At 46.3% G+C, this 21492-nt stretch overlaps 1 protein-coding gene across 2 annotated transcripts in view; it reads right to left on the reverse strand.

The window, feature by feature from the left end:
• Positions 1–21492, reverse strand: part of LOC147620439 (plant/protein (DUF810)) — a 103117-nt gene that overhangs the window by 20071 nt on the left and 61554 nt on the right. For both annotated transcript variants that reach the window (XR_015269929.1, XM_086824659.1), the window contains exons 17-21: positions 18279–18350; positions 5087–5204; positions 4510–4688; positions 4298–4400; positions 4060–4182 (exon numbers count right to left, since the gene is read on the reverse strand). Coding sequence is in view for 1 of the 2 variants with exons in the window: in XM_086824659.1 (XP_086680785.1) it covers positions 4060–4182; positions 4298–4400; positions 4510–4688; positions 5087–5204; positions 18279–18350 (595 nt within the window). In the remaining variant the exon portion in view is untranslated. The remainder of the gene's footprint in view (positions 1–4059; positions 4183–4297; positions 4401–4509; positions 4689–5086; positions 5205–18278; positions 18351–21492) is intronic.

The following is a 21492-nucleotide window of genomic DNA, read 5'->3' on the forward strand; positions in this document are numbered from 1 at the left end:
GTTGGTGATCACTCTACCTTGGTTGGTGACCGAGGGTGTTCTGCAGGAGCAGTGATCGCTCAACCTTGGTTGGTGACCGAGGGTGTTGCAACAGGAGTGGTTGGTGACTGCTCGACCTTGGTCGGTGACTGAGGAGTTGCAGGTAATGTGTTTACCTATGTTTTCACAGTTGGATAAATCTGGTGTCGGCTGGATGAGTGTTGTGCTCTCCGGCCACCCGCATCTTGTACGTATAAATACTTCTATTGGTAATAAAGATACCTCGGGGGGGGGGGAGGGGGGGGGGGGGTGGCAACTTCAGCCCCTAGTGCTGTGTCATGTGCAAGTTGGTTTATGTTTGCAAGATGTATATGCTCATGTAATGTTTCACAATGATGGTAATCATGTATATGCTAGGAATGGTTGTTATGTACGCTGTTTTGGTAGTGAATTGGTTCCGTATACACGTGCCCGTTTGTGACAAAAGGCCAAAATGACCTATGAGACCAAAAGGTTACATCATGTCCATGAAATACATCATCATGGGTACTAAAAATAAAAATCAAAGAAAGTAGAGAGCTGAAATGTGAGATCTGATCCCAAAACAGAAAGTGACCAGCTCTCATATCACCTTAAAATATCCCGCATAGTATGCTGCAACATGGCACCCAATGTAGTAAAGCTGGGCCGGCGGGAGAAAGTCTTGTGGTGGTGGGAGATATATACCTAGATGAATCCTAGAACATGCCCAAATTCACCTTATAAGAAAGTGCAATTTATAACCTCATGGTAGTCATCCACAAGACAATAAACCATCAACTCCATCATGCATAGTATGGACAAGTCTTGTGGTGCTGGGAGACGATGGCTTTGATCCTCGTGTAGTGACACGGGCATGGGCAGGGACCACAAGGTGGAGGGCGCCGGGCTCTGCATAGCTCAATGGCTATGTCTAGTGTCACTCCTCTCGGCCGAGCTCCTACATCAGCCTGAAGGTCAAGTGTAGAGGGAGAATATGCCCTCATCGCTCTCGTCTGGAAGAAGTCGGTGAGAGAGCTTTGTACCGGTCCTCTAACGGGTACCGTTCGTCTGGCCCCCAAAAGGGACTCTCTATGTCTGCGAAGATCCAGGAGGAAAAGCCCCAAGCATCTTTGGTATGGGAAATCCATGATCCTAGAAGGTGGTCCAAATCCGTCTCGGAAGAGGCAGTGAAACCTCCCCCTAATCTCATAGTATACTGGGCATCTGCATACATAGCGAGCCTTTGTGTGACAAAGCTGACATATCCTGTCCTCTGGTGCAGCTACCCCTGGACCATATCTGGCTGTCTCATAGGATTTGTCCAATCGCACATCATACCTCAAATGACAAATGTGTGTCCATGTGGCACGTGCGTGTGATGAAGCCATCCTCTGTCAAGCAAAGAAAATGGTCCTTGCAAAAGGCCATCTATGTCCCAAGGGGCTGGACAGGTGGGCGCCATGTCCTTTGAGTATCCAGTCTCACGATGTCCTTCCCGAGGACCTTGTTCAGCTCTGTGCAACTGAGAGCAAAGGAGGACGCCTCTATGTTGTATTGGAATGGAGGGATGTGATAGCAAGCACAAGAAAAATATGTTACACAACTCAAATGATACTCTTATGATTAGACTTTAATAAGGGCTGTCCAAACCCATAGAGGATGTTCACACCTATCACTGAAGCATCAAAATATAGGTTGTTGACATGTAAAAATCAACGCAACAAATAAATATTTAAAAAAGAAATCGTGGCAGTACTGACGTGGCGTTGAAGACATGGCATTGCCACGTGGCAAGATACCAACGCAGGGCAACCTAACAAACTTGGAATGATGCAACCAACTTTTGGAAAGCAAAAGATTAAAATCTTTTTAAATACTAAAAAGAGGAACTTTTATTATTAAAAAGATGCCTTTCGGGCTATAAGTGAGCTTTAAAGTGCTTTTCTCAAGTGTTCTTGGGCAAGAACTATATATTCAGCTATTCTCTCATTGTTGAGACATGTAAAAAGACCAGAGATCTCTCTAGCTCTAAGAACTTGTACTCATTTCTCCAAGAGGTTTTATCAAATATAACTTGGAGGGTGGGAGGAGGGGAGGGCCTAAGGCTATTGCGACCCCTAGTGTGGTGTCTTCTCTCTCTACTCTCTCTTTTTTGTTTATTTTCAGATTTTCTCAAGGTTTTACGCGTGAATTTGTAGTTTTCTTGAAGATACGCTAGGTACCTATGCCACTTATGAGGGCCTGTTACAGTGGTATTAGAGCAAAGGTTATTTCTCTCTCCTACAAGAGATAACGATCTTTACACGTGGTGCTTTTTTGCTTTTTCTTCAAGCAAAGGAAAACACTCACCACCAAGAAGAGGACCAAGCCACCAAAAGTGGAAAGCGAACCCAAGAAGACCCAAGAACCACATGGTCAAAGAAACTATGACTAATTTGGACACTATTCTCCAAGATTCCATCTTGATGAGAATCTTTGAGCAACTATCTAAGAAGATCAAGCAAATGAAGAAAAGAGGATGAGCAACCAACAAAGGAGGATGCGACCCCTAGTGGAGAAGCAATGGGAAGCACTCACCACCAAGAAGAGGAACAAGCCACCAAAAGTGGAAAGCAAACCCAAGAAGACCAAAGAACCCACATGGTCAAAGAAAGTATGACCAATTTGGACACTATTCACCAAGATCCCGGCTTGATGAGAATCTTTAAACAATTATCTAAGAGGATCAAGCAAATGAAGAAAGGGGATGAGCAACCAACAAAGGGGGGAAGGGCCTAAGGCTATTCCAGTGTGGTGTCTTCTCTCTCTACTCTCTCTCTTTTGTTTATTTTCAGATTTTCTCAAGGTTTTACGCGTGAATTTGTTGTTTTCTTGAAGATAAGCTAGGTACCTATGCCACAACCCTTACGAGAGCATGTTACAGTGGTATTAGAGCAAAGGTTATATGTCTCTCCTACAAGGGATAACAATCTTTATACACGGTGGTTTTTTGCTTTTTGTTCAAGCAATGGGAAGCACTCATCACCAAGAAGAGGACCAAGCTGCCAAAAGTGGAAAGCAAACCTAAGAACCCACATGGTCAAAGAAACTATTACCAGTTTGGACACTATTCTCCAAGATCCCGGCTTGATGAGAATCTTTGAGCAACTATCTAAGAAAAAAAAAGAAAATGAAGAAAGGGGATGAGCAACCAACAAAGGAGGATGCGATTGAAAAGCAAAAGTCTTCATCAAAAAGATCTCCCTCAAAGAGATCACCTAGTCCTCCACCTTCTTGTGGAAGCAAGAGGAGCCATTCCAAATCAGCCCACTCTCATCGTTGGAAAAGACGACATCGTCAAAAAAGGGTCCAGGAGCTCAACTTCTTCATCAAGCCTTTCATCTTCCTCATCATCATCTTCTTCTTCTTTTTCTTCTTCTTCTTCCCCTTCTAGGTCACCCTCTCAACGGGCATGGAAAGAAAGGGAAGAAAGGTAAGCGCAAAGCTAAGGAGTTCAAAGGAGGAGGAAGGACAATGCGGTTTACACCATATGATGGAGCTTATGGTTACACGAACAAAGCCCTCACTTTTATCCGCCAATTTGATATTGCTTTTGGTTCTGAAAACTATTCGGAACCATCCAGACTTCAAGAAGTAGTTTTATGATCAATTTTGTATCAATCTCTAAAAATGCTAAAATCTTTTAAGATTCTCTTTTATAAATTGCAATAAAAAAAACAACAAGAAACAATTTCGTAAGCTCACCTCTCTTCTATTGAAATACAGTACCTACAAAATATTATCAGTCTGGTGGAGCTGTGGTGCTCTACACTTGTGTAAGAAAGTTTATATTGTGTCTTGCCCTACAAGGCCCCAGTCCTCATTGTCATTAAACAGCCAAGAACCCGAATACTACTTTGCATGGAATTATCAATGGCAGATTACTCTGAGCGGCTCAATAAGCAAAGCACGGTTCTGCACCACTAAGGCAATGCAGCTGAATGTGTAACAGCCTTGGGCCTTGAGAGAAACATCTGATTAAGTTTGGTGATCCCTCTTGTATGAAATAAGCTGATGTACCTAGAAACTCGCAAATTTTATCAACAGCACCATTGATTACTTTTCGTGTAGTATCAAAAGCAACAGAGATTCCACTGGCAGCTCTATCAACTTTGGCACCCCTTGCGGTGTCAATTAAGGTCCCTACAGTATAACCAGCACACAACAATCAGACAAATTTGTTTCACAAAGCACTTCCATTCAATTCCCAAACTTTCAGGTGAGACCTGCTTTACATGAACAGAAAAGGTAACCTGACCTGGTGAACTTCCAGTTCCGTTACCAAGGTTATCATGGGGTCTCTTCACTGCCCAACGCCTCTTGATGTTGTCTTCCAAAACATTCACTTGATTCAATATGTACTGCGAAGAGTAAAGAGCAGCTTAACTTGGCATACACTCATACAAACTCACCATTTCATTATTCCAAACACCATAAGATGACACGTTTTTACCAGTATAATGTCCTTACATGGAAAGTATTCAAGCGGACACACAGCTTTGAAACTGTCAGCATGTTTAATTGACTACCCCTCTTTTCATCTGGAAGCCTAGGATCAGCAAGCCTTTTCTTAGTAAAGGTTTTGATTGAAGTTTCTTTCCCATAGCGGGTTAACCCTGGTGGTGGAGGCACCAAATCCTCTTTGACTCCTGAAATAACAAACATCAGCTTCAAAAGGACCAGAAAAGGAAAACCCGACTGCATGGTTGTTTCACACACACTTGATGAAATAGAATATAAATGCCTGTGCATGTGTGTCTGAATATAAATGTCTGTGCATGTATGTCTGTTCTGTGTTTCATACATGTGTGCAAGTGTGCACGTGAGCATGCCTGAGTGTGTGTATTCTCCGTGCTTGTGCATGCTGTGTTGTATTGCATACATACATGCCTGTGTACATATGCTTATGCATGTGTGTGTGTACACTTAAGTATGAATTAGCCACTCTGTTGTATTCCACAATTCAAATGATGATAAAGAAAGCCTGATTGCATTTGTCATTCCATGGTATAAACAGTACCTAATGTGGAAAAAGGATTGCGCTTACCAAGTTGGTTGACAGCTTTGTTTGAATAGAGCTGTAGAGCATTGTCCAAGCCACTCATCAAGCTTTTCAGTAATGGAAACCGCATGGGTAATTTTAGGTTGAAAAACTGCTCTATTGTCTGCATAACAACAAGATCTATGTGGTGAAAACACCCATACACATGCACCCACAAATGATTTGAACGTTCGCAAAGGTTGAAAAACTGCTCTATTCTCTGCATAACAACAAGATCTATGTGGTGAAAACACCCGTACACATGCACGCACAAAAAGTCTACCTGGCTGATAAAACCCAAACAGTGCAATGTATAGTATCACATATCCCAAAAGGAATCCCAATGCTATTCTTAGGTATGAGGGTCTTTAGAGACATCGCCCCTGCCCATTGCCATGGGCACAGGTTGGATGAGGAAATCCCCCACCCATGAGGGACGGGCGGGTAAAATCTCCCCTTTTCATCACCAGGGACTGTGTCTGTAGAGATATCAAGTTCAAAAATACCAAAGGAAGTGAAATGCTAACAATTCAAAAAATCAATAATAGACACATTTGCATTTATGCCATGTTGAACTGCTTTAAAGATGAGAGTTAGAATGCCCGTAACTATCCTCCTGTGTTGCGTTTTTGAAGACATTGGTGGCCCCCTTCTGCTTCTTTTGCTACAATACCCTGCCACTAAACCTTGGCACTAGCCTACATGATGCTGTGAAGTCAGTACCTACGGGTAGGTTGATCTGTCTAGCTCATCGTCAACCCTCTATCTGACATCCTGCATGCTACATAGTGTACGTAAGCAAAGAGCTCTCTTTTTATGCAAATCATGACATGTCGTATGAGTATTGTACTTTTGAGTCACTTGTTACATTTTGGGTACATGTGGTAATCTCCTAGTTGTAAGCCCCATCGAGGGACACTTTTTTTGGGACAATGTACCACAGCATCGTAGGAATAGGGTCTAGGAGTGCATAGGATCAAGATTTTGAGTAGAATTCATTGGATGTATATATGTAACTTCAATCAGGTGTAAAAAGGCTTCAAAATTGAGGCAAAAGAATAAGGCATAGGAACACCTCTTACACATGGCATATTAACCTTACCATTCAGGTTATCAAAGGTTAAATATTAAACTTAGCATTCAGGTTATCAAAGGATAAAATATTAATGTAGTGAGATGTGAGCTCCGTAGTGGATTACCTCCCCCCCGCCTTCAGCGCCGTCTCCTCCCCCCCCCCCCCCCCCCCCCCCCCTCCCCCATCATTAGATTCCCTGATGCCACCAGCAGCCAGGCCTTCTAAGACAGGCGGGCTGCCCTAAAGGGCACACAGGTGTACACGGGAGATGATCTCACTCCAGCACAGGTGGCACACCAGTGTGAGGCGATGGTGACTGTTCATGAGGCCTGCAGAGCAAGCAAGTCGGCTATCTACAGAGATGGTAGAGTCATTATCACAGAGCGCCGTCCCAAATAGGGACGTGGGGTCTATGAGACCAAACACCTGGGGTTGGCAGTATGGAACTCCAATGGCATGCTGTGGTCGAATCCAGGAGGCTTGAGCAAGATTCTAACAGGCAGGGATGTCATTTTTTATACAGAGACTCATCAGAGCCCTAAGAGGGGCTTACCATACATAGCCGGGTATGAGTGGCAGTCAGCTTTTCGAGGCAAAACCCGCACATCAGGAGGAGTACGTGGCTCGGGGGGGCGGGGGGGGGGGGGGGGGGGGGGCGTAGCTGTCTTTTTTAGATCCCATCTCCGACAGATTCTCAGCATCGTCCTGAAGGACGAGGATGCACAATATCTTTGGGTGCGGCTACAGCTTAGCAGTGACAGAGTCATCCACATTACTGTGTGTTGTTTTGCACCACGCCACTCCCCTTACGCCGCACAGCATGGCCAGTCACTGTACTTACCATTATATAAGGATATCATGGAGTTCTCACATTTGGGGGAACTCCTCCTCCTTGGGGATTTCAAAGCCAGGACGGGAAGTCAGCAGGTCCCATTACTCGATGTAGACGACCCTATCAGACTACAGGAGCTGGACATCACTCACACAGGGCTACAGCGATCATCACAGGACCGTGAGGAGGTCACAGTGTCCGGGAGATATTTCTTAGAGCTGGGAGCTACACATGGTCTCGTTATCTATAACGGGATATCCCGATGGCCCTCCTCCGACGCCCTCACCTCCTTCCCTCGCTCAGGAGGTACTAGCATTGTAGACTACCTTATGGGATCTCCGGCTTTGGCACACCTTATCCCCAACTTCTCCATTCTGCCACCCCCTTTTGAAGCTGACCATGCCTACCTCTCTTTCACTCTTACCTGCACACACCCCCCCCCCCCCCCCCGGGTCTCACATTACACTCAGGTCCTCTTTGATCACGAGCTTGACCTTGTTTACTCCAACCACATCTACCGCCAACTCTAGGATGTGGAACCTACTGTCCCCCTATCCACCCTCACAACACAACTCACTTCCATACTCCACACATCCGCCACAGCTTCTTTCATCTCCACGCGGCAGTCTACCGCCAAGCCACCTGCGGTTCCATGGCCCAGAACTGTTGGTATGATGACGAATGTCGGGCCACACGCTCCCGTCTTAAGCATGAGGTACGGATTGGGGAAATCACGAAGCGCCAAGCGCAACGGATTTCTCAACGGCTCACCCGACGCAACAAACGTGAGTTCTATGCTCGAAAAGAGGATGAGTTATACCGACTTTTCTTAGGGCCAAACTGCAAAGAGGCATGCAGGAAACTCCGAGAACATCGCCCTCCTACACCTATCACCTGCCCAGACACATGGCACTCCTATGCATCCTCCCTCATATCGCCCATCAGCCACCCCTACCCCCACCACCAAACCCCCGCCCCACTGCCTCCACCTTCTTCACAAAGGGCATGGTCCTCAAGGCCATTCGTAGACTACGCTATGGGCGAGCCCAAGATCATGAGGGACTCACTACCGAGTACATCTCGCATGCCCATGATACCGTAGCGCCCCTACTAGCCTACATGTTCAATAGAGCCCTTTGTGAAGGATCTCCACCCTCTTGGTTCACCAACACCATCACCCCCATCCTCAAAGCCGGAGATCCACTTGATCCTAATAACTACAGGACGATCATGATTCGCCACACATTGGCCAAACTCTATGGATCAGTGCTAGAGGCGGAGCTCAGTTTATTTGCAGAGAGCCAGGGATGCAGAGCCTCAGGATAGGCTGGCTTTCGGAGGAGTTACTCTACCCTTGACCACATCTTCACCCTTCGTGCCATCATGGAGGAGGGTAGAGTACGACACCAGAGGATTTACTGCTGCTTTGTGGATTTCCGCAAAGCTTTTGATATTGTACCCCGAGCCCGCCTCTTACATCGTCAACAGGAGATCGGAGTCCCATCTGACATGGTTTGGAGCATCATCGCCCTCTATGAGTCCATCATCGGATGAGTGACAGCCCCAAGAGGTGCATCACATGAGATTTCCAACACTATTGGGGTGAAACAGGGCTCTGCCCTCTATCACCCGCTCTTTTCGGCCTGTACATTGATGAGATCTCGAGCTTCATTGATGGATTAGGCGGGGCTGATCCCACACTGGCAGGCATATTGATCCCCATACTACTTTATGCAGATGACATCGTCCTCCTCTCAGACTCAGCCGAAGGGCTTCAGTGACAGTTGGATGCCTTACATGACTTTTGCACTCAGCGGGACCTCTGTGTTAACCTTGGTAAAACCAAGGTAATGGTCTTCAATACCTCTCGCCCCGTCACATCTAGATTGAGCTTCACATATAGAGGGGATCCTGTGGAAATTGCCTTATCCTATGTCTACCTTGGTGTCACTTTCACTGGCCCATGCTTTCCGCAGCACATGCCAAAGTGACGCGGGGATATGCAGCCTTGAGCTTACTTGAGCGGCAGGGCTTCCAGGCACATTTCCAGGAGACCAGGACGAAGAGCTAGCTTTTTGAATAGTCGTCACACCAGCCTTGATGTATGGAGCAGCTTTCTGGGAGCCAGATTTATCCGATGAGGATTGGAAGCGAGTTGAGAGGCCCCAGGTCATGATGTTCTCCCGTATGATCTGCAGCAAAGGCAGAGTTTGCTGCAGCCCCGATGGTAGTGGAGGCACTCTTCTAGATTGTCACATACCTCCATCACATCAGTCACATGGATCCATACAAGTACCCGAGGCTTGCCCTGGAGTCTTCTAGACAGCTAGCACTTGAGGGGCATTCTGGAGTATGGTATGCACTAGTTTCCACTTGGTTCTCAGTATATGGGCTCTGCATGGCCCCCCCTTCAGTACAATTTGGACTCCCCTTTTTTCCGACTGTCTCACGAGGATACCATCCAGATTATCCGGTCAGATCTTCTTAGCCTCTACTCACATTGCACATGGATCACACCCCCGGAGCTCCCCACGAAGATGCACTTTTACAGAGACCACTTCCTCTTAGGGTGGCCAAGGTTAGTCATTAGTCATAGCTCTAGTAGGAAGAGGCCCACGCACCGCTGATCTGGGTAATCCATGATCCTGGATAAGGGTCCAAATCCCTCTCTGAAAAGACAGTGGAACCCCCCTCAAATCTCATAATATACAGTGCACCTGCATATGAAGCGCTCCTCTGACTCGACCTCCTACTGGCACATAGTGCATATCCTCTTCTCACAAGGTATCTCCATGGCTCTCCCTGTGTCTATCGCACACGGTTCAATGATACCCGCAACTAGCCCACTACAATCCGCGTTCATGTCACATTGTATATGTCAAGATATCTAGCCCTCAATATGAAACCATCCTCTATAAGCCTCATGAAAGTATCCATGTAGTATTGGAAGTATCGGGATGTGTGCTGCTCATAGGGTGAGAGACTATGGGTAGTTGTGGTAGTCCTGATCGTGGGAGAAAGCTTCTATATGCACGACTCAATGTGTGAGTCTTTTGATTTGGACAATTGCTGGAACTATTTTGTGGATGCCGAGGGAACATGAGGCCATGGTACAGGAACTGGATGTAGGTGAAACTCAATCGGGAAGTGAAAAGAGGAGATGTGTTGAAGACAATAACCCTGGTTTTCCCAAGGTAACTCTGACCTCCTTTTGTGCACAAAAGTTCTATAATGTGTCAAGATGCCTCTCGAGAGTCCTTGGAGAGAGAGAGAGAAAGAAAGAAAGAAAGAAAGATTTTATTAACGTCTTCCAAAAGACCGAACTCGGCCTATGAGACAAATCGGAGTACATGTATGGGGTATCCTCTGTCATCCCAACAAAATGAAAAAGTACTGAATAAAAAAGCTGAATCTGGGTGTGTAGGGGATGGAGCTCTATTACTAGGAGAATGCAAAGCTATATGCATGGAGTATACAATCATGATATGCAACCTAGCTAGCTCCATCCTGTACCATACTGGGGGTATAAAATGGTATACATCAGTGAAGGGGGTGTCCACAGCTCCCTGAAGAACATGCCTGGGTGTGCTCTGAAGCGAGCCAGTCGCTCCGCACCCTCTCTGTGAAACTGAGCTCTGATCTCTGTCATCTCTCTCTGGTATAGGCGTGGTGTCCGAAAGCCAGGTGTCCTCTGTCTCCTGCGGGCTCTAAGTGTCTCTGCTCTCTGGAGAGTAATTCCCTGCCGTATAGGGGCTGGGAGGGGTATGGATCTCTGAAAAAATGTAGTAATCTGTGTCTGTCGCCCCCCCTCTGGAGCTGTCTGAGCCTGTAATAATGTCTCTCTGTGGCGCTGTATGTCTAGAATGTATCTCCCCAGTATGCGCTGGTCTGCTGCCTCAAAGATCTGGCGTAGGGAATGTGGCTCTCTGAATAAAATGGGATATCTCTCTCTGATGGCTGTATATGCTCTGCATCTGCATACATAATGCTCCTCACTCTCCACCTCCTCTCTGCACAATCTGCATACCCTCTCCTCTCGGGGGATCCGTGCTGCTCTGCCAGTCTCAATCTCCAATCGGTGTGATGAAACTCTGAGCTGACCAATAGCCACTCGGGAGCCGTGTGGTAAAAAGCCCTCCATGTATCTAGGCCTCTCTATAAATCCATCATCAGTGATACTCATGAAGTGATCTCTGTAGTATAGCATCTTCGGTGGAAGAGGCTGTGTAGGCGAAATCCATGTCTCTCGTGTATAGAGCTGCCATAGATCCTGTCTCAATACTCTGTTCCTCTCACTATGAGAGAGACGGATATGTGGTGCATCCCTGTCATACTGGAATGGTGGTAGATGATCCATGTCTAGGCCATGCTGTGAGAACCAATGTGTGACCTGTGCATACCATGATCCTCTGTCTCCTGCCTCAGCCAACTGTCTAGATGCCTGAAAAGCTCTGTATGATAATCTGTCCTGTGGCATCTCTCTGAATCTGTCTAGCAGGCATATAGTCTGAAATATGGCCTCTACCATCATAGGAGGCGCAGCAAACTCTGCTCGGATAATGTCATGAGGTACTGACGGTTTGCTGCGTATCATGCGTGCCATCATGAGGGCCTGTGGTCTCTCTATCTGTGTCCACCAATGGGTAGCAAGGCCTGGCGCCCATACTGCTGCTCCATACATCAATGCCGGTGTGACTAATGTGTCAAATAGCCACCCCTTCGTCCGGGGCTCCTGAAAATGCGCCTGGTGGCACTGTCTCTCTAGCATAGCCAATGCTGCATATCCCCGTGTCAATCTAGCTCTGGCTGCTGAACCCATGGTAAAGCGTGTGGCTGCTGCAGAGAAGGTAACCCCTAGGTACACGTATGATGTCACCACCTCCACCTGGCATCCTGCGAGAGTGAATGTCAGATGACTCCTGCCCTGTCTCGATGTATGAAAGACCATAACCTTGGTTTTCCCAAGGTTCACAGTAAGACCCCTCTGTGTGCAGAAATCATGGAGTGCATGTAGATGCTGCTGTAGACCCCCTGGGGACTCAGACACTAATACAATATCATCAGCATAGAGCATAATATGTACTGAGGTACCTGCTAAATCAACTCCATCTCCGCCTCCCTGTGTAATGAAGTCAGCCACCTCATCAATGTATAACCCAAATAGCGTGGGGGAAAGTGGGCATCCTTGCTTCACACCAATGGTGCTAGCAATAGTCTCGGACATACCTCCTGGACATCTGACTCGCCCAAAAACCTGCTCATATAATGCATAGATGCCCCATGTCATATCTGCTGGTATGCCAAGAGACTGCAGGCGCTGAAAGAGCCTCTCTCGTGGTACTGTGTCAAATGCCTTGCGGAAATCCACAAAGCAGCAATAGAGCTTTCTCTTCCTCACTCTGGCCTGATCAATCATACATCTCAAAGTGAATACATGGTCAGTGGTAGAGAAAGCTCTCCTGAAGCCTGCCTGCCCTGAAGAGCGTAAACCTGCTCGCTCAGCATATAAGCTAAGCTCCTGCTCCAGCACTGCACCATAGAGTTTGGCCAGCACGTGGCCAACCATAACCGTCCTGTAGTTGCTCGGATCGAGCATATCCCCTGTTTTGTGAATCGGCACAATGGTGTGCATCGTCCACTCCGCAGGCAAACCCTCTGCTAGTGCCCTGTTAAACAGGTGTGCAAGAAAAGGAGCTAAAGAATCTACTGCATATATGAGATGCTCACCCTGCAGGCCCATATGGTCGGCGGCCCGTCCATGCTGTAGGCGGCGGATAGCTTCCTGTACCATCGAGTGGGTAAAGAAGCTAGCTGTGGTAGGTCGAGGCTCCTGTGGCTGAGGTATAGGTGGCTGCTGTGGGGCATGGTATAGACCCTCTGCATATGTGTGCCATGTCTGTGGGTCTGCAATAGGTGTCGGGGTCCGGGGCTCTCTGAAGTGCCGCCATGAGACAGGGCTATCTCTACTCATGAAGAAATGAAAGATCTCTAGCTCCTGCATCTCTGCGAAGGCCCGCCTTTTGCGGCGAGTAAGTCTCCTCATCTCTCTCCTCGACTCCTGCTCTGTGATGGCTCCCAAGGCTCTCTGTATGCGGAGTCGTGAGTATAGGGCTCTGCACTCGTCATCATACCATCTGTTCTGGGGCATAGTCCCAGGTCTCGCAGGCTCTCCTGAGTGTACACGATGTGGGAAGCTCTGTAATGCAGCCGTGTGTAGGAGTGATGCGAGCTGGGCTGTAATGGTATCCATAGATGCCAGGGGATCCATGAGTAGGAGCCCATCCTCTACTCTGCCAGTGTATATGTCTGCCATGTCATGTGTGAAGTAGATGGTAGTGTGTGGCGTCGGTATGTGGGGGGCTGGTGATACTGGTGATCCGGCTAGTGAAAATGCCAAGTATGTATGATCTGCCCCAATAGGACGAGGTGGAATGGAGAATGAGGTGACAAGCTGTGATGCCTCCAAAGACCCCATAATGTAGTCTACCACCGTGCCTCCGGTCCGTGTATGACCCCCATGTGGGAAGCATGTCAGTCCTCCTGATCCCGGCCACTGTAGCATCCCGTTATAAATAACGAGACGATGCCTGGCTCCCAACTCTAGTAAGTGGTCTCCATAATGTCCTCTGTCTGGTCCAGTGTCCTCTGATGCCCGACTAGCCCCTATCTCCTCTGGATCCACAGGGTGGAGGATCTCCATGTCATCATAGTCATACACCTCACACTGTCTGCTCTGTGTGTGGGCATTGAAGTCGCCCGTAAGAAATACTTCCCCTAGTGTAGAATAATGCATAATCTCCTCTGACAGACAAGTGTATGGCGAGGCTCCTATCTCCTCCTCCTGTGGCATGTCCTCTGTAATGACATAGGAGGATCCTGATGGAGAAAAGTAACATAGAGCTATGTATATAACCCTGTCCTGTGAGAGCTGTAAGCTGATCCACATGTATCTGGCCTCTGGATCCTGTGCTACCACTCTCAGTCTCCCCTGTAGCTCTCGTCTGAATAGGACTGCTACTCCCCCCGACCCTCTCGAGGTACCCTGGCGTGTGGTCCTCCTGTATGCTGACTCCCACTGGAATCCCTCTACTCGAGGTAGCCCTCTCTCTGGGCTCTGATGTGTCTCTGTCAGAAGTATGATGTCTCTCCCCACCATAACATGCTCCAGTCGTCCAGGCTGCACCCATAGTGAACCATTACAGTTCCATACTGCTATGTGTATCTCTGTCAGTGGCCTGGTCTGTGTCCCATAGGCCCCAAACCGCTAATCCATGGGCCGGCCATCAATGATGACCCGACCATCTCGATAGAAGGCCTTCTTGCCTTCTCTCCTCGCGTGTAAGACTCGTGGCATGCAAGTTCTCCTATGCTCAAGCTGAGAGAGAGAGAGAGAGAGAGAGAGAGAGAGAGAGAGAGAGAGAGAGAAAAGAAAGAAAGAAAGAAAGATATATTAAGCGTCTACTAAAGACCCAATGGGCCTATGAGACCAAAGTGGTACAATAATGTCCATGGCATATCTCATCATGGAATGGAAAATAAAACAGAATGAAAACATAAATATAGCTATCTCACTGGGGTGATACAAAACTGTCCATGGAAACTCATGATGGAAAACTAAGAAAGCAAGAAGAGGCCCAAGCAATGCTGGTCCTGGAAGTCAATCATCCTGGAGAGTGGACCGCATCCCTCATGAAATAGACAGTGAAATCTCCCGCAAATCTCATAGTATACTGGGCAGCGGCATATGTAATTCTCCTCCGTCTCAACCTCTGTGTGGCATAGTCGGCAGATCCTCTCCTCTCTAGGTGTCCGTACGAGCTTCCCGGCTCTGAAGATGCGCTCAGATCTACCTGTCTCCACTCTGAGGCGATGGGAAGAAACCCGTATCTAACCAATCGCAATCCGCATCGCATGGGACATGTGAACACTCAAGTAGCCCGGCTGCTGGATGAATCCATCCTCAGTGAGTGTGAGGAAGTGGTCTCAGTAAAAGTGCATCTTCGTGGGGAGCTCCGGGGGTGTCATCCATGTGCAATGTGTGTAGAGGCTAAGAAGATCTGACCGGATAACCCGGTTGGTATCCTTGTGAGACAGCCGACAAAAAGGGGAGTCCAAATTGTACTGAAGGGGGGGTAGGCGGTCCAAGCAGAGCCCATATACTGAGAACCAAGTGGAAACTAGTGCATACCATACTCCAGAGTGCCCCTCAACCCTGTAGACGATGTAAGAGGCGGGCTCGGGATACAGTATCAAAAGCTTTGTGGAAATCCACAAAGCAGCAGTAAACCCTCTGGTGTCGTGCTCTACCCTCCTCGATGATGGCACCGAGGGTGAAGATGTGGTCAAGGGTAGAGTAGCTCCTCCGAAAGCCAGCCTGTCCTGAGGCTCTACATCCCTGGCTCTCTGCAAATGAACTGAGCACCGCCTCTAGCACTGATCCATAGAGCTTGGCCAATGTGTGGCCAATCATGATCGTCCTGTAGTTATTAGGATCAAGTGGATCTCCGGCTTTGAGGATGGGGGTGATGGTGTTGGTGGACCAAGAGGGTGGAAATCCTTCACAAAGGGCTCTATTGAACATGTAGGCTAGTAGGGGCGCTACGGTATCATGGGCATGCGAGATGTACTCAGCAGTGAGTCCCTCATGATCTTGGGCTTGCCCATTGCGTAGTCTACGAATGGCCTTGAGGACCATGCCCTTTGTGAAGAGGGTGGAGGTAGTGGGGCGGGGGTCTGGTGGTGGGGGTAGGGGTGGCTGATGGGGGATATGAGGGAGGGTGCATAGGAGTGCCATGTGTCTGGGCATGTGATAGGTGTGGGAGGGCGATGTTCTCGCAGTTTCCTACATGCCTCTTTGCAGTTTGGCCCTAAGAAAAGTCGATATAACTCATCCTCTTTTCGAGCACAGAACTCCCATTTGTTGCGTCGGGTGAGCCGTTGAGAAATCCGTTGTGCTTGGCGCTTCGTGATTTGCCCAATCCGTACCTCATGCTTAAGATAGGAGCGTGTGGCCCGACATTCATCATCATACCAATAGTTCTGGGGCATGGAACCGCAAGGTGGCTTGGCGGTAGACTGCCGCATGCAGATGAAAGAAGTTGTGGCGGATGTGTGGAGTATGGAAGTGAGTTGTGTTGTGAGGGTGGATAGGGGGACAGCTGGTTCCACATTCTGGAGTTGGCGGTAGATGTGGTTGGAGTAGCTCGTGATCAAAGAGGACCTGAGTGTAATGTGAGATGGGGGGGGCGGGGAGGGGGGGGGGTGGTGTGCAGGTAAGAGTGAAAGAGAGGTAGGCATGGCGGAATGGAGAAGTCGGGGATAAGGTGTGCCAAAGCCGGAGATCCCATAAGGTAGTCCACAATGCTAGTATCTCCTGAGCGAGGGAAGGAGGTGAGGGCGTCGGAGGAGGGCCATCGGGACATCCCGTTATAGATAACGAGACCATATATTCACACAATAATATGATAAGTGACAAGTATATGATAATAATAAACCTAGTCTAGGTGTCCTTTCATGCCAAATGTCTAGGGGGAAAAACTGGTAGGACAAAAGTGCCCCTAGAGTTAGTGTCTATTCACATGTATCACTTTCATATAAGCATATGACCTCAAATCTCCCCTATAGTGGTAATGTGAACATGTACAAGGATGCAGACCACGATCTGTAAGAGAGTAAGGATATTAAAGATCAACTTGCAACTGTGGACAAGACTATTGACGCTCCATCAATTGCCTTGCAGTTGAATACCTTCTCCAACCTTTCGCTTCCCCCTTCCTTCCACTCCTCCCAATCCTCTTCTTCGTCTCCCTCGTCAAGCACTGTCAGCTTTCGGATAGTTCTCTTTTAGGCAAGATTCGGCAACTGCTGGTCTTCAAACCTCTAGGAGGACTCCATGGCAGCCACTCCGTCTCATCCTTCACCGAGGCCGTCGTCCCTTGCCTTTCTTTCTCAGAAAACGGACCTCCAGCTCCTCACTTTATCCCGTCTATGGAGGCCTCCACCTTGGTCTGCAAGATTGTGGGTAGCCGCCCGACGCATGGACAGCTTAGAGAACTGTTATAGGCGAGCTTGAAAAGATCATTGATATTCACCCTTGGAGCGTGGTTACTACTAGGTTGAGTTTGCTTCGCCTGCAGCATCGAATAGAGTCATGCAGCTAAGCCCCATCGCACTGCTGCTACAGCCCAAGCCTTCTTTGTGAGGTGGCAACACGGCTTCGACCTAGCGTTTGACCCTTTGGCTGGAATCTCAGGCTTTCCCTCAGACTTTCCCATGACACTTTAGTCTTAGGAAGGAATACCTTCCTCTCCTCCCAGTGATAGGTGGTGTTATTGGGAGAGATTGAATCACTCCTTCCATTTGCTCCAACGCACTCTCCCATAACTCAAATTTGAGTCGGAGATACACTCTAAAGGAATCCCCACGCTGGCAAGAGGTTACTTTTATTTACCCCTATACGCTATAGGATGATTTTGATTATTTAGATAGATAGATAGATAGATAGATAGATATTACTTCTCCCATTATGCTATAGCCTTATATCTAAAATAAGTGCAAGATCCATACAAAGCATAGATGATATAGTTTATAAAACGCACCTATATAGATTTACTAACTATATATGATACATAGTTTTGCATCCTGATATTATATAGTTTTAAAGTTAGTTGAAGATGGGACCAAAAAGAGTGAAGAGAGTTATAACTGACGGTAAGATTTTAGTAATTTCTTTTAATGTTATGTTTGTTTCCGAAAACCCATTTTCCTTATGCCTCTATGCTTCCAGGGTCGAAGACAACCACTGAACTCCGGCCCTTGATGATTTTGAAGCGCTTAAGGACCTCTTTCATGGAGAACCTCCTTACCACCTATACCCAGTATTCTTCTTTTTGTCTTTTCCCTCTGTACCAAGGCCACCCCTCGGGTTCTGCTGATAATTGGTTCAGAGATCTGATGGCTTAATCTTACTCAACATCAAATACAATAATGTTTGCCATCTTTGAATTTCACTTCATGGCAGCTCCACTCTCTTTAAGCGAAATGGCACTTCTGGCTTATCCTGCCTCTAGCATATGCCATAGAGATCATGTCTGGCAATCTATGATCGGACCTACTTACACATCAAGATAAATTTACCTACTCATCCCTGGTGCATGGCATCAACTCATATACTGTGTCTCCCTAACATGCTCGTTGTAGCAAAATAAACTGACTAGATTATTGAAACTCAAAGGAAAAAGAAAAAAGAAACTTTGACAATGTTTTGGGGTCTTTAGAAAGGATCAACTCACCTCCTCCATGATTCGAAAGACCTCAACAATAGACCCACAATGACGTTGCTGGTTTGATAATGGTTCCCACTTCTGCGTTAAAAAAACAAAAGAGAATTTTCACAAACTACACAAACGGACTTGCCTTACAGAGTAATCCTGGTGATTTACCTCTAAATTTTGCTCAAATGAACAAAAATACTGCAGCATTCCTGAAAACTTGAATGCTGAAAACTTAACTCATTAAGCACAACTTAGTTTATAATAACAGGTCTGAAACTTGCTTGAACTTTCAAGAGAAGAATTTATGTTTAAAGAAACATAAGAGCAAGATGCCCATAGTCATCCATGAGGTAAAAGATGGAAGTAGATTGCAGCCTCCTTTCTCCAAAATTCAGAACAGACTTATCTACCACATTCTCACACCAAACAAAGATGAAAGAAAGAAAGGAAAAAAGAAAGATTTATTTAACATCCCACAGAGAGACAAGATTAGTTCTTCTTTCTGCCTTCGAAACATAATTGTTTTCTTTGTGAGTCAAAAAAAATGGTTCCCAGATTCTGAAGAGGGGGTCTCAAGCTTCACACCAGATTGGATCTTGACTTAACCTCCACGATGATATTTTTAAAGAGATTCTGATTCAAGAGAAGAGGGGAGGTGTTGCTGGAGTGGTGTACCACTGCACTCCATAAATGATCCAACACTTGCAATACAAAGGGTGGTGATGAACACTTTTGGAGTGTAATTGTAAGGCATCCAATGTTAAATGGCTAAATTGCAAGGTAATGAATTAATCACCAAGACCTAGCACACACAACAGTGTATCTAGTGCACACAACAGTGTATCTAGCGCACACAACAATGTAAGCGTATTTTTGCTAGACAGAGAAGTTGTAAAAGGTCTAAGAATTAAAACTTGCCCTATATGAAACTAGCCAAGTGACTGCAGCCCCTCTTACAAGATACCCTTTTGATCAGTCAATGGTCATCCACATGGCTAAGCCAAACATAGCCCAATAAGGTGCAACATTCTCCTCAAAAATATCGTAGACGTGTGCTGACTAGGCATGTGCACTGAATGTAGTCCCATCCCTCTATTAATTGACGCATTTTAGTGATTAATCTAATGGCAAAATGCCATTTGGAGAAAGAAAGTGTTACTCTAAGAGCTGGTCCTCCCCCTAGTTAAAACTCGATCGATTTGGTTATTATGCATGGCTCAATTGCCTTTTATACATGTTCACAAAAAGTAAATTGTTTTTTTTTAATCTAAAGCATGCTTTCCTATTTTAAAATTGCTATCAAAAATAACTAGCTAAGGGCTTGTAGCCTTGTTGTCATGAAATTCATGTCTTCAACTCCGAGTAGTCTTTGAAATTTTTCGAACTTCTCTCTTGCCAATGCTTTGGTGAAGATATCTACAATTTGGCCTTCAGTCTTTACAAATCTTAGATCCACTTGACCTTGTAGTACTTTTTCTCTCACAAAGTGATAATGTACCTCAATGTGTTTCGTACGAACATGGACATTGGATTCTTCGCCAACTGAATGGAACTTATGTTGTCACTATATATAGGCATTGGCTCTGTCAAGGTTATTTCTAAGTTTGCTAAGAGTTGTTGCATCCATGCAACTTCACATGCTACTTGTGCTGAAGCAATAGTCTTCTTCGGTAGTGCTTAAGGCTATTGTAGATTGTTTCTTTGATGTCCGAGAAACAAAACCATTTCCAATTGAGCAACACATGCTTGTGGTGCTTCTCCTTGTTGATAGATCACCTGCCCAATATGCATCACAAAATGTATAAAGTTTAAACTCATCTTTACACCGATAGTGAAGTCAATGATTCATTGTGCCTTCGGCATATCTCAAGATTCTTCTCACTGCATCCTGGGCCTTGCATAAAATGGCTTACCACTCCAACTACATGAGCAATATTTGGCAGCTCTACCTATCTACACTCTGAGGCAATGGGATGAAACCCGTATTTGGCCAATCACAATCCACATGGCATGGGACATGTGAACACTCAAGTAGCCCGGCTGCTGGAAGAATCCATCCTCAGTGAGCATGAGGAAGTGCATCTTCGTTGGGAGCTCTGTCCTTTCACATACACATCCATATCCATTCTTCCACATACACATCCACATCCATTCTTCCACATACACATCCGCATTCATTCTTCCACATTCATTCTCATTACATCACATCTTATCACATCCTATTTTCATCTTATCACATCCTATCACATCCCATACACATCCATTCACATTCTGAGAGAGCCGGAGAAAAGGGGAGTCCAAACTGTCCTAAAGGGGTGGTACGCTGTGTAACTTGGTTGAACACAATGCTAATCAATACACTTAAATACACCAAGATTTAATGGACAACATGCTAAATACAAGAAGTAATTTGCTGAATTTTACAAGAGACACACAATGAGCCGGAACGGCCGGCCCCTCCCTCAAATAAAGTGTATTGATCTTGGGAGAATCAAGTAAATAGTGTCATGGGCACTTGAGAGGGTAGTGTGGGTTGCAAGCCTACGCTGACAACCAGATTGCACACCCAGATTCAACTTTTTAGTTTAGTACTTTTTCATTTTGTTGGGATGACAGAGGATACCCCACATAGGTACACTGATTTGTCTCATAGGCCGAGTTCGGTCTTTTGGAAGACGTTAATAAAATCTTTCTTTCTTTCTTTCTTTCCATTGTTTCACACACACATGGTAACAACAATCTACCAAAGAGCACGTAGGACAAGAGAATACTACACAGGGTATGTGAACATGAAGTCCCTACTCCTCCCTACTGCTACTTGCTTCCATATTTCAGCATCAAAGCTTACCAATTGCAAGTATAGTCGATGATAGCGAAAGTCTTCGCAATGCAAGCATTTGGGCTGTGGAAATCTTCGGTCTGTCGCAATCCTTCGCAAACAAAAGTCTTCAAAAGGATGAAGGGAACCCTGGGAAAGCTTCCCGTATGGTTCAACTTGAGGAAGGAAGGTTGAAATTAGGGTTTTCAGCAAAAAGACCAAAAATCATAGCAAATATAAGAGCTGTTTTGCTGAATTTCAGTCATTGGGAGTGTGTGGGAGAGTGAACACCACCTGGAAACACTCTTGGAAGCTTGGAAAATACACTAGCAAGCTTGGATATGGAGTTGAGAAGGAGAAAGTGCAAAAAATACAGCCAAAATGCCTCGTGAAGGAGACGCCAACTTCTAGAGA

Source organism: Cibotium barometz, chromosome 31 (assembly GCF_041138505.1).
Source record: "Cibotium barometz isolate CiBa-2024 chromosome 31, ASM4113850v1, whole genome shotgun sequence".
NCBI classification, from domain to species: Eukaryota; Viridiplantae; Streptophyta; class Polypodiopsida; order Cyatheales; family Cibotiaceae; genus Cibotium; species Cibotium barometz.